Source organism: Pyxicephalus adspersus, chromosome 1 (genome assembly GCF_032062135.1).
Source record: "Pyxicephalus adspersus chromosome 1, UCB_Pads_2.0, whole genome shotgun sequence".
NCBI lineage: Eukaryota > Metazoa > Chordata > Amphibia > Anura > Pyxicephalidae > Pyxicephalus > Pyxicephalus adspersus.
Genome location: NC_092858.1, coordinates 48,587,759 through 48,601,996, shown reverse-complemented (window position 1 = coordinate 48,601,996; position 14,238 = coordinate 48,587,759). Strand labels below are relative to the sequence as shown.

Below are 14,238 nucleotides of genomic sequence, written 5' to 3'. Positions count from 1 at the left end.
GCAAAGCTGCTGTTTGCTGGAGAGGAGTGCGAGGTGGATGGTACAGAAGAGGGCACAGATTGCCTTGTCCTGTGACAGTAGGAGTGGAGTGTTTTGCAGTGCAAGGTTGACTGGTGTTGGAGTAGCAATGTTCAATGTAAGGCACAATCTTCAGCGGAAAAAAGTGTTACATGAAAGGTGAACTTAAACAAAGCCTTTATTTTTTTTCTTTGAAATCACTTACTCATTTTCCTTAAAGAACACCAGCCAATTCTTGTGTGAAAAATCCCTGCACATTTTATAGTTTTCCTAAAAGAAATAATTATGGTAATAGCTGCAATTAAAAACAATAATAATAAACATAGCATTAAACATAGTATGTCATTCTTTTAATAGTATTACTAGTTAATTTTCAAAGATCAGCAAATCAATTAGTAATCAACAAAGCTAGAAATCTTTAACTAAAAAAAAAAAAAAAGGATTTAAAACAAGCAGGCAGTGTAATTCACAGGAACTACAACTAAAGTTGTCTTTAGGGCCCAAACACAGACCAAGTCACATTATGTGAGTTGGAAACCTTTGGCTAAATGGCCTGTGTTCCTGGTGGCTATTTCCAATTGGATACATTGAACTATGGATGTTAAATAAATGGACCTATGAGTAAAACAACCTGATGCCATGCTTGCTTTACTTTTATAGCTACAGCATCTATTGAAACTGGTAAACTAGTTAGAAGTACCAGAAATACTGATATCCAGGACCGGATTTATACGTTTTTCCTCTAGGCCATTACCAGCCTTTGACACCGACACACATGACACTTATGTGGAAGACGTGATGTTGACGTTGACATCTGGGTGGATAATATCCTAAGGCTGTAAACCCTAAAAACTACTGAAACAAGTTTGTAAATGGTAAGCTCCAAACATTTTTCTTTATTATTAATTTTTTAATATTTTAGAGTGAGGGGAATGTTAGTACCCCTTTCAGGTTTGTATTGCTATCTGCATTTAGGCTGGGAAGATCTTCCTTCTTTATTTGACTAGTGACCCTTATTATTTGGCACTAGAAGTAAGGGAAAATCTTATAGCAGAACTAAACCAAAAAAAAAAGTTGGTCCCACTCTGGAATTTTCCTTCATCTAGGCACAGAGGAAGAGTCGGTTGCCGCCATCTTCTTCCTTCTTCTGGGTATGTGACCCGATCGAGCACTGCGCAGGCTGGGGGAAAAGAAGAGAGTGACAATCTCACTGCACATGCATGAGATTGGCATCTCTTTCCCCTCAATATAGGAAAATGAAGGAGCAGCCAGGAGCCTCTTGGGATGCGTGATGTATGAATCCCTGGAGGCCCTGGGCTCCCATTAAGTGAAATGAAGGCCCTGCAGCAGAACTCTGTATCTGTGTAAGTGTCAAGATTAAGAACCAAACACATCTAAAATTAGATGCCAGGGATGTTCTATCCTGTTCAACACTAGGTGGGTAGGAAGGCAATGTGACATTTCTATGGCATCAATATAATTGCCACAAATAAAATGATGTGATATAAAATGAGCAACAAATCATTTATAGGTAAGGGAGGATGGGGCTGATTATCTAATAAACTAACCCACAGGTAAACAAAACATACCACACCAAACACACTCTCAACCCCCTCCCAGGTAAAAATTCTGTCAATAACATACAACCTGTCCAGCAATATTAACAATACACAATGTCAATGTCTAATGCTGAAAGAAATGACGACCCCCCCCCCCCCCCAGTGGCCACAGCACTCTTGGGCCATAGCCTAGTCCTTGTGGGAAATCCGGCCCTGCCAATATCCAGCTGTCAGTCCCATGCTCTGCATTTTCACGGAGGCAGAAGGTTCCACTCTGGTGTAATTCTGTCAGCTGCTGCTAGATGGCACCAATAACTACATAGAGCAGTGGTCACCATTCTTTTCGGACCTGTGGACCACTAAAATTACCAGCTCCTGACTGCGCACGCGTGGGGAGCCAAGAGTCACTCAAAGGGGGGGAAATCTCCCCAATAGTGACGTCATGATGACATAACCCCACCCACTTTCCCATCGCAGATCTGAGCCTGTGATGGGAGAGTGGGCAGGTTGTGTCCAGGGAGCCAGGAAATGTGTTCGTTCGTTTTTTTTTATTAGTCTGGGCTTTTCGGACATTAGACATGATCTGAATTGATATAAATGCATATATATTCAAACTGTAACAATAGACTAAATGTCTTAAAAAGCAATTACAAACAAATGGTGAAAGAAACCATTGAGCTATGGTGTATATAAAAAGTGCAAACACTCCTGTTAAAATGCAAGGTGTTTGTGATGTAAAAAAAATTAAACCACAACAAATCAAAACTTGACGTGATCTATAACCTGTATAATTCAATTGAAAAAAAAACAGATCTGTTAAGGACAAAAATAAAAACATACAATAAGCTGGTTGCAAAAGTGTGCACACCTCTTAAACTAATACTTTGTTTAGGCCCTTTTGATTTAATTACAGCATTCAGCCATCTTGGGTAGGAGCATATCAGCATGGCACATGTTGACAATATTTGTCTCTTCAGGTCACCCCGAAGATTTTCTATTGGATTTAGTTCTCGGCTCACCCTGAGCCAATACAAAATCCATAAAGTGTGCACACTAATGCAACCAACTCATTATACCTTTTTTTATTAACCACCTGGGCATTACACTGATGTCTAGATTTCTGTACCAAAAGCGGTACACTGTTTTTCATGATTTTTTTTTTTTTTAAATTGTAGACCTGTAAGTTACAGAAATATGTCCGAACAAGGGTCTAGTAGATATCATGAATATAAAAAATGTTTAAAACACACAATCATGTAAAAAAAAAATACTTTTAATAAAATTAAAATACACAAAAATCAGCTTAAACAAGAATACATAAATAAATGAAAAACACTGAAAATGCGATAATTTGGTATACTGTATAGTAATATATTTTTCTAAAACACCTCCCTAGTGTCCAACCGTCCAACGTCACATACCTATAGACAAAACCACATAAATATATTTTGTATTATTTTGTATTGGACTGGATACAGAACTTTGTATTGAATCCAATAAAAAATATTTGAATTTCCCGCTACGACCCCCATCGACGGGCGCATGCACAGACATCATCAGGAATCGCCGAGGGACGCGTACGCGAACGCCGGGTATTCTAGGTCTTTCCAAAATTCTGTACTTCCATGCAAAAAGTGTTAAATTTTTTGCATGGAAATTTATTTTAGATTGTAGGCTATAATTCACCGAATTACTCAATAATTACTTTTAATTCACCGAATTACCGCATAACTCACCGAAAAATGTCCAAAATTTAAATTTAATAATAATTTTTTTTTTAAAACATAAAAAAAAACCTTTTAAAAAAAATCTTTAAAAAAAAAATAGTGTATAATGTAATGTACAGTAGCCTATATAATATATATATAATTATATATATATTATATAAGGATTTCTTTGTATTGGACTTAATACAGCTTTTTTGTATTGAGTTCAATGCAAAGGAACTCAATACAAAATTTTGAATTTCCCGCCCCGCCTCCCGCCCGCACCGACGCATGCAGCGACGTCACCGGGAAACCCCGGTGATCGTCACTGCACTCGCCGGATGAAGCAACAAGATACAAGACGTGTCCGGAGGAGCTGCAGGGAGAAGGTCATTTTTTTTTTTTTCGATCGACGCTGGATCATTGCAGCGGGGACCAGGTAAGTAAGGGAAATTAGGTAGTGAGAAAAGTTCAGGTCTATCGATTTTTTTCTATCAAAATTGATAGACCCGAACCAAGGTCGGGTTTAATGGTCAGGTGGTTAAATATATTTTTTCTCCTCACAGATGTTTGTTTTGCAATTGAATTGGACATTTCATAGGTCACATTAAAGGAGGGAAAGGTTTTGAAATGATTTATTGTGGTCTCCTTTTTTAAATCACATGCCTAAGCTTTGTTAGAATGTACTTTACTTTTAATTCAAAAATCCCTGTCAGGTTTATTGCTGCATCTGCACTGTTGACCATTCATCATTAGATAATTTGCTCTAGTATCTAATATTACAGTTATGGAAAATACAGAACAAAAAAAAGGGAGACTGTTTCCATGGGCCTTTTTCTATGCAATTGTCTAAGAGGAAATACCTTCCCTCACTTTGTAGATTTTTTTCTTACCGCCTGGTAAGTTTCTGAAACAGTAAAAGGAAACATTCTTGGTTGGGACCATGACAGAGATTTTATTGATTCTCTACATAATCCAAAAAAAACAAAAAAAAAAGTTTTGGCTTTACAAACACTTTAAATTCAACTCTCTATGCTTCCTGCATCACCAATTACATTTATATTAGCACAGCAGGTTGGAATCCGTTTGGTGCTCCTGAGAAACTCCTTAGTAATGACCTATTTTTCATGTACAAGAAATTTAGCAATAATCCTACGGGGTGTTCCAAAATCTAGGTCAATCTGTTCCAAGATCTGCTTTATATGAGTTAATATTGAAAATAGAAAAACAAAAAAGTTACCTGCGTCTCCTTACTACCCCACCAAGATGATTTTCTTGCTGATCCTTGTCCTTGCATCCTTGTGTCTTCTTCTGAAAGTACAACTCGACGAAGTGCCCCAGTGTTGGTGTCCAACAGAAGAATGACATTGCTCTAAAAATATATACAATTTTAGAAAGGGCTTTAAAATCGGAATAACTATTTCTCTGCCTGCTTACAATCTTTTGTAAAAGGTATAAAAAGTCTCCAAAAAATGCAAAGCAGTTCTGACATGGCCAACCAAGATGGCTAAAGAAATGGTGGTGATGGAATGAGGAGTGAGTTTTTTTACACTATAAGGCATTAATAATTTGGGTGCCATTTACTGTTCTAATTTTATGCTCAACAACATTTGTTAAATCTGATTTCTGGACCTTCATTCCCATATCCCAAATGATAAGGGCACTTACTATTGGCTTAACAGTTGCGCAGTCCTATCACAATCCAGAACAGGTTTCTCAGTAACCAGGTCAGCATGAGATAGCTGATTTGGAACTGTCTAGCACAAATATATCTTCAGCACTGCATTACAGTTTATTTTTGTTACTTGTATTTATATAGCACCAACATATATATTGCAGCTCTTTACAATGTCCAGAGTCATTTCACTAATTGTCCTTCAAAGAGGCTTACAATCTTATTGCCCTACCATAGTCATAAGTCATTAACACAGTCAAAGCCAATAAACCTAACTGCATGTTTTTGGGATATGGGAAGAGTGCTAGCCACTGAGCTAACCGTATGCCAGCTGTCTGCCAGCTTCTTGCTTTAACACTGTTTGAAAACTCAGAATCAGGATGAAAACATATGGCACCTTATTAAAATACATTCAACAGTGTCAATGACTTTTTTTATGTTCCTATAGGTAAATCAGTTTATTCCTGATGTTTGTTTTGACTGAAAAATAAACTTAGTAGTGATACTGATAAACAGTCACACCAAATTAGAAAAAAATGGAAACAATTTTGAGTTGTGGCATGGGCGAGAGCTGACGTATAGTTGAATGCTAGGTCAGCTCCGTGACTCACTGTGAGGATCCGTTTATCAGGCGGGCTATCAGTGGGCAGAAAGTTGCTCCTGAGGACAGGCTGGCAACCCGAGTATCAGTGGGGCTGCGTCCGGCTCCGCTCTCATGGCAATGCGAAGCAAGATGAAGACATCCAGGAGCACAGCAAAGACAACCCAAGCATGGGATGCAACTAAGATTGCACCCCCCCTCGCCTGCACGCGGTGACACAGGAGAGGGAAGGGGAGAGAGATCAAGTGAGCCAGATATCACAGTCAGTGGTACACCTTCTACTTCTAAAAAGAGTTTTGATAGGGACTCTGAAGGTTTATTGCAAAAGTTTCAAGATATAATGCAGGCAGCCCTGGATGCAACAGCCAAGAAGATAACAGATCATTTCTCAAGGAATTGCGGGACCTAGGCTATCATATAGTACAGTTGGAAGGGCGTTTTGATGATGTTACAACAGTGCTACAGGGCCATGAGGAAGATATTGAGCATTATTAAAATGCAATATAAATGTTACACCATAAAATAGAGGATTTTGAAAATAGGTCTAGGCGTACTAATCTACGCATACGTGGCATACCTATTTCTGTGGTAGAGTTGTTTGCTACGGTTACAGCATTGTTCCAAGAAATTTGTCCTGAAATACCACTAGAAAGACTTGAATTAGACTGAGTGCACCTCACTAGACCTAATCCAGAAGGTCCACCTGGAGATGTGATTGCAAAAAGTTATTTCTTCCGTAGTAAAGATATAATTCAGCGAGCAGAATGCACTAAAGAGCCAATTGTATTCCAGGGACATAATTGTCAAATATTTGCTGATTTGGCCCCAGCAACCATACAGAGGCACAGAGCTGAAGCCCTATCTCCAGATTCTACAGGATAAACGAATTAATTACAGATAGGGACATCCATTTACATTTTTTTCTGATAATGGAAAAACCCAAATTGTTACTTCAACGTCAGAAGCATTAGCAAGCTTTCAAGCCCTGGGTTTCCCAATACCTTCACAACCTGCAAATCCTAAGAGAGCGGAGGGAATTTCATCATCTCCTTTGAAAATGATTCAACAGGGCTTGAAACATAAATGTTTTAAAGATGTATCTTTAACTAAATAGAAGGAAACAGTGTTATTATTTTAAAGAATGAAGTTCAGTTTTATTGGACTTGATAAGTGTACCAAAGAGCCTATAAACTAATATAAGAGGCGTATAGGAGAAAATAGAAAATTCTCTTTTTTTTTTTTCTCCCGTGAAGAAAAAAAGGGCTTTTCGGTATTTTTACATCATAAGGTGGATGTAGTATGCTTGCAGGAGACACATTTTTTAACCTCTTCTTGTCCTAAATATTTTCATGCATCTTATCCACTGGTGTATACGGCTAAATCCAAGCATAAAAGAAGGGGTGTTCTTATTGGTTTTAGGAAGGCTGTTCCATTTGAATTGGAGTCTCAACTAGCAGATCCGGAGGGTAGATATTTGTTTTTGATGGGATGCCTTAATGACACTAGAGTGACAATAGTCACCTATTATGCACCAAATGAAATTCATGCCTATTGTGTGCGGAGACTCTAATCTATCGTTGATACCTAGGTTGGATAAAAACAGTCTAATCGATCCATCAAGGTTGTATCAAGGGACATCTACAACACAGGCATTAACTAGTTTATTACAGGATGAGAAGTTGGTAGACATGTGGCGAGAAAAGCATCCCAGTGATTTGAGGTACACACACTATTCATATGCACACTATTACATTGCCGATCTGTTTATTTATTAATTCAGCTAAGATGGTACTGGCTAAAGCTTGGCAGTCTTCCGTGCCCAAGGTGGAACATGTAAAGCAAAAAATGATTTGGTTTATGGTGATGAATGGCAATTCCTAATGATACTGTACCTAGATTTCAGAAGGTCTGGGATCCATGGATTGATTATTACATGCCTATAGGATGGGATCGAGAGTTTTTAAGAGTATAAATAAGAGGTAAAAGCTCTAGGAAATAGCGATAGTTATGATAGATGTGACCTATTTGGCTTTTTTTTTTTATCGCAGATTATATGCATGGGAGGAGGAAATATTAGGGTAGGAAAAGGTGAATGGTATTTGAAAGAAGATATATTGAGGGCGATCTCTTCCTCTTCAATATCACAGAGAGATATTACACTAAAATTGATATGATAATTGATTTTTATTATGGTCACTTAGTCACAGGGGGGTTCTCACAGGGAAACTGGCTTATTTTTACGAAAAGTGTATGAATAGACATTTTTTCCACAATTTTTCCCCACTTATTGTAGCACTTTTGTTAAGATAGTTGTTGATTAGTCACTTTGTAATTTTAGGGGGTTTTGAGTGGGGAGATTGTCAGCAATATTGTATTGAAGTAGCTAAGGATATGAGAAAGAATGTTTAATCTAATTAGGGATGGCTAAATTTTTATCTAGTACAAATAAAAGGAAGATATTAGGTAGAAAACTGGAAATAGGTTACAATGTAATTCGAGAGAAGCTGGCTAGGATAGATTTATGGCTAAAAACTATAGAGGCTAAAATATTGTGAATATTGCATTGTATTATTGTTTTTTGATTAAGAGCAATCGATTTTTGTATGACTTGTGATATTTTCCTATTTTTTTTATTTAATTTATTTGTACAATTAAAATGAAAATCAATAAAGACATTGAAACCCAAAAAAATGCTTAGTAGTTATTGTATTGTAAGGGGTCATACCTAGCACAGACCATCCCCTCTGGTTCAGTAAAAAAAGATTTTGTTTAAAACGTACCATAAAATATTTTTCTTGCAGTCTATTGAGGGACAAAAGAACTTATATTTGTGGTACAGCACTGCCTACAAGATGACTCGACAGGGGCAAACAAAAATAAAACTGTAGTCCTCTCCATCTACATGCAATCCTGTTTGTAGCAAGCAGCGTGGTCATAACCACAGAGGAGTGGGACCTGTGTGCTTTAATAGACTTCAAGAAAAGGTTTTTTGGTATGTTTTACAGAATGTTTTCTTTCAGGTGCCCTAAAAAGCGCAAAAGTATTGCACCTTCGGGACAGCAAACTAAGGGGTTGGGAGCAACAGATTACACACTCATGAACCTAACAAAGAGACCACTTGCAACTCTAAGTAATCAAACACCCAAAACTGACTTCAAGAGAATGAAGAGACGAGAATGAAGCACAGAACCCAATTATCACCAACAGACTAGTAAAAAAGGAATATCTAAAAAAAGGGCAAAACCCCATGGATCAAGGATGTAAAAGATCCACCAGTCAAACATAGAACCCAATTATCACCAACAGACTAGTAAAAAAGGAATATCTAAAAAAAGGGGCAAAACCCCATGGATCAAGGATGTAAAAGATCCACCAATCAAACATACGTAGGTAGTAACCAGCTGATATAGAAGCCATGAACAGACGAACTCCCTATGAAATAGACCATGATCAGAATCTAATGGGCAATCCCAAAAAATGAGACAGGAATTTAGACAGAACCCAAGAACAAGAACCCAAGGTCAAACATCCCCATTCCAACCAGAATGAAGATGTCGGTGTCAGAACCTGATACACTGCACTCACCACAGAGGTGATACCATCAACCAAGAACCTAGTAAAAAGTAGAAGAAAGTTCCTTCAAGAGCAAAATAGCAGTTGCTAAAGAATTAACTTGATAATACATAGTTGGAAGAACAATGAAGAATATATGAGAACTCTAAAAAAATGGTCCACCACATTAGATGGGACTAAGCAGTAGATAGAAGGGGGTTTATCCAACAGTGTAGCAAATACGGTCAAAAATCAATCAGAAGGTTAGGTATGTGTGCAATGTCCACAGGCTTTTAAAGACTGTTGCCAATTTATGAGGTAGGCTAGTTCAGTGCAAAGTTGGTAGCAGATTTGAGTCCCAACCCTTAGTTAGGGTGTACAGATCCCACAGAGCCTAAAAATTTCTGTCAGAAGCTAACTGCAGCAGGGGCATTTGTTTGCAGAATGTGGTTACATCAGCATATAAGAGGATAAATATTTAGCCTTTTTTTTACCTGAAAAAATGGTCAGGAACAAGATTGGATGCAGACAATATTTCTCTAGATTCAAAGAAAATTTCTTTTTTTTAACCTTTATATCATGGAGGAACCCCTTGAAATACCTTTCAGGTCTTCAGGGAAACCCTTCTATAATTACTCTATTCACAGCTCGCAGTACAATAATAAGGTGGTCAGTGGGAAGAATGCCTCTTACATTGATTGCCAGTGGAAAGAATGCCACCTTTACAGATAGCCAAATGGATCATGGTATCTGTTAAACTAGCCTGAAAAAAGTCCAAAATGCTCATTGCTCATGGAACCCCTAGCAACCTCTGGAGGACCCTGGTTAGGAAACACTGGCCTAAGCAATGTGATTGTCATAAAAATTAACAAATTGGTGAATTTCTGACATTGCCATGGCATAAAACCTAAAGCTTAAACAAATGTTTTGCTGTCCGAAATAGAAACATGACCATTTTTCGCCAATACAGCACGTTGTGATGCTATGTGTTTTTCACTGTACAATGGGTCGGGGGGTCATTTACAAAGAATTGAACTACAATGCAAATGAACCACACAAAGGTGTAATGGCAAAGTGTTGCAATAACATGATTTTTACCAGATTACTACTATGCAAAAGTCCTATGAAAGGGGACAACAAAATATGTAGCCCTACACGCTCAAACCGATACGGACAAACATTGATTATTTTCCATATAAACTTAGACTAACAATCAATAAAAAACTGACGTACGCAGAAGATGAAAAAAACCTACCTGCTCTTCATGCAGAATAACCTGTCCACTTAGAGGATGGCCTAGAGGTGCCACAGTTACAGATGGCTGCCACACATTTCCCACAGTTCTAGGAAATATGTCATACAAATCAACATAGTATCCTTTATCCTTTTGAGTTTTCATAAAGTACAATGTTACTGGATTACATGTAGCCACAAAGACAGTGCTGTCACCGTTACTTTCTGAAAGAGACACACAAACATCCACATTATTATGAAACTCTGATTCAATAGTGTGATTTCAATAGATTGTGATTCAAAATAGAAAAGTAAGTAGGTAAGGAGCTGGGCTTATTTTAAAGCAATAGAGTCCAGTTATCTTATTTAAGCTCAATGTCAAAAGAACATGTGGCTTTCTGCTTTGTACAACCTTTGTTAAAGTGGATTGGCTTAAAGCACAACTGGTCAGCCATACACTTAAACACAAGCATGAGGTGGTTTAATGAAACATAACCAAATTTGGTTGGAAGGCAACAAGAAGTAATTGTTTTAGGATGATCTATTATTTATGCCATTTAAATACCTTTTGAAAATGTATATTATGACATTTGGTTAAGGTAACAAGAAATGCAAACTCAGTCATAATGAGTTCTTTTAGACCAATTGCAAAAACACACCTGAGGAAACAATGACATCACACACAATGTTCACTTCACTTAGTGGAATACGCCAGTTAGCCATTTCTTCTGTAAAACTCAGGGAGCGGGACTCGGAACGTTCCAGTAAAAATTCCTGAACATTAATGTATACTGGACCCTAAAATGGGACAAAGATAAAAATGAAGCTCTGTATTTAGCAAATAAAAACTATAATCGCAATAATGCTACATTAATTTAAAATAGCAGAAACAAGCAAGAAACAGCAGAAACATATGAGTATCTAGTCTATTTTCAGTGAAATCATTATGACTTGTGCCATTTTAAATATGCATTACACATGGGTCATGCTCAGTCAATTATTCTCCCTTATTTTACTGCTATGTAACAAACATCCAGAGGATTTAAAAGCAATGGCAACGTCCCAAAACTAATGCAGCACTGTGTATAGCTACCAGTCACAAATCTTTCATAGTGTATTCCACATGAGTAAAAGTACCAAAGGCAGTACATCTTAGAAATGATCTAGAAAGGTGTTCAGTCAGTGGGTATCTGCTGCAAATCTGCATCTTAACTACAGCTTCTAATGTTATATTAGATGTATTTAAACATGACAAAGGAAAATAAACAACCTTTATATTGATCGGATGCGTTTCTGTTGGACACAAAAGCTTACGACGAGCATTTCCAGTTTGTCTTATTGTCCAGTGACCAACAAAACTGACATCTGGAAGAGGCAACCTATGAAATGCAGAAATGGACATGTTATATAGAGTGGTAAAAGAAACTCTGGAAAAAGAAGTTGATTATACAGAAACAAAACTTTGCTACTTACTAACAATCTTAATGCTCCAGTCTCATGCCACCTAAGGTTGTTATTTAGTCCTAAATACACAGAACTTAATTTTATTTGTATAGTTTATGGGTTCATTGCACATTACATGTGTATAAAGCTTTCTAGGTGATAGCAGAAAATAACCATATTAGAAAAGTAAATGATCTTATTATTGGGACACCAGTCTTCATGCCCAGGCTTGAAACACTTATTTTTCCACACTTCAATGCTTCAAAGGCTTAACATTCAGTTTTCCAGATCAGTTAACATAATGCCAAAGCAGATACCACTGCTTAAAAAAAGTCCACACAGCAACATACTAATACACTATTGAACGGAAACTAAAGGATGATTGATGCTACGCACTGTACATTAAGTGCCCCACATATTTAACAATATAAAAAAAACAAATAAAATTTACCAAAACTGTCAGATTTTAAGTAATATTTTTTTTAGTTTTGAATATATGACTAAAAGCCTAGATCCTATGTCAGACTTTATTGTGGTCTGTGCCATCTGAGCAATAATAAAAGGTACATTTTCTAATGGTAGCACTCATCTGTTCCTAAGAAGTTGTTAAGAAGTGATCTACCCACAGTTTAGACAGATTTATTTTCACGTTCTGTTAGGTCTTTAGGACAGGAAGTGCATACAAATCACAGACATGTATTCTATTTGCATTGTGTTGAATGTTGCAGCCATGAAATCGTGGTTGAGACACAGTATATAGTTACAGGTAGTCCCCGGGTTACATACAAGATAGGGACTGTTCTTTAGTTGAGTTTGTATGTAAGTCCGAACAGGTACAAAATTTTAATGAATGCAATTAGGTCAGATGTTTGTCTCAACATATTATTTGGCAGCATGGTGTCAGTTACTGTATAAAATTTTCACTGTGTTAATTACAAAGCAAAAAAATAAAAACTTTATGGAGCCTTTGATAATCAAAAAATGGCAGAGTTTGTACTGGTCATTAAAGAGTTACAAGAGGCTGCAGAGAGAGCTCGCCCCCTAAGATCACCAACAACCTCAACTGTGTTTAGCAAAAGACTTGCTCTGCAAATCATACAACCTGCCCCTCTACCCCGTCAAGCCTCCATCCTGCAGAGAATGAGCAGGGAAGCCTGTTTGTATCTAGGAGTCCTTTGTATGTCGGATGTCCTTAACCTGGGGACTACCTGGTACAGTATTTATCAACAACTGTAGCTACATAATTAATATATGATTTACTTAACCACTTGGTCCAATTGGTGTTGATAAACTGATCTTACATATGTAGCCCTATTCTGACCCACTCTGCAGGCTACTGATGTGTTGTGGCGCAACCTATGTGGAAGAACAGGAGCAGAGCCTTTACTTTATCTGTGGAAACAGGATGAAATCTCTCATAAGCGCAGTGCCTCCACTCAATTGGGTCTTGTGAGTAACAAGTGCAATCCCAGTTGAGAATATACTCAGACAATAATCCACACTGTATTAGCAGAAAGAGTCTCTGTATTGAATAGTAACAACATAGGAAATCCAGTGTAACATCAAACTTTGCAATCTTCAAACAGCAGCAGTGTAAACATGTTAAAGTCCTTTCAGTATGTCTCAGTGAGAAGATTGTGCCATAACCTACAGTCTGAAGTTATACTTTCTCTGCGCATGCAACAGAATCTGAGTCTATCACTCTCCTGACCAAATCCTCAAGGTCTTACCCAAGAATCCCTGCCCCAGGCTAGGTCAGTACTGATGATCTCATCCCCAAAGTACAGAGGGCAAAGCAGACATTTTTTACCATGGCAAAACACACACTGCAATAATTATCATAGAATACATTAATGCATAAACAGGCAGTGAAATTACTACATTGCTACACATACATAAATCTGACATGCGTGTCGATAAGGGAAGGAGGTTATTTAGACCATAGGGAACATGTTAAAATGAGTATGTATTTTTAATTCAGAGTTTAACAATTGCTGGCTTCAATAATGTAGAGCAGTTATGATGATTTTCTGACATTTTCTAAAACACTGTCACACATTCTGTTTAGGGGGAATCTTGTTTATAGAACACAAGGCAGCCTTGTTTATTGAACACAAGGCAGTTTAATACATTGTGTAAGAAAGTACCCTTTAATTTAAAATGATTGAAATTCATTGCATTTTCAGGTGGTTTTGTACAGTGCATTGACCATTGGCTCCTTAGATACCTTTACAAGTGAAGCTTATTGGGTGTTGACCAGAGGTTTCATTACAGAGGAAACTCTGCAAAGTGCAGTAACCAATGGCTCCTTAACCTCCTGAGCGTTACACTGAGGTCTAGATTTCTGTACCAAAAGTGATCCACTGTTTTTCATGAAATTTTTTTTTAAATTGTAGACCTGTAACTTACAGAAATATGTCCGAACAAGGGTTCTAGTAGATAATATGAATA

At 37.4% G+C, this 14,238-nt stretch overlaps 1 protein-coding gene across 1 annotated transcript in view; it reads right to left on the bottom strand.

Moving 5' to 3' along the window:
- Positions 1–14,238, bottom strand: part of VWA8 (von Willebrand factor A domain containing 8) — a 197,537-nt gene that overhangs the window by 70,168 nt on the left and 113,131 nt on the right. Inside the window, exons 28-32 of the mRNA XM_072410304.1 lie at positions 11,615–11,723; positions 11,004–11,142; positions 10,367–10,569; positions 4,524–4,655; positions 224–288 (exon numbers count right to left, since the gene is read on the bottom strand). Coding sequence (XP_072266405.1) covers positions 224–288; positions 4,524–4,655; positions 10,367–10,569; positions 11,004–11,142; positions 11,615–11,723 — 648 coding nt within the window. The remainder of the gene's footprint in view (positions 1–223; positions 289–4,523; positions 4,656–10,366; positions 10,570–11,003; positions 11,143–11,614; positions 11,724–14,238) is intronic.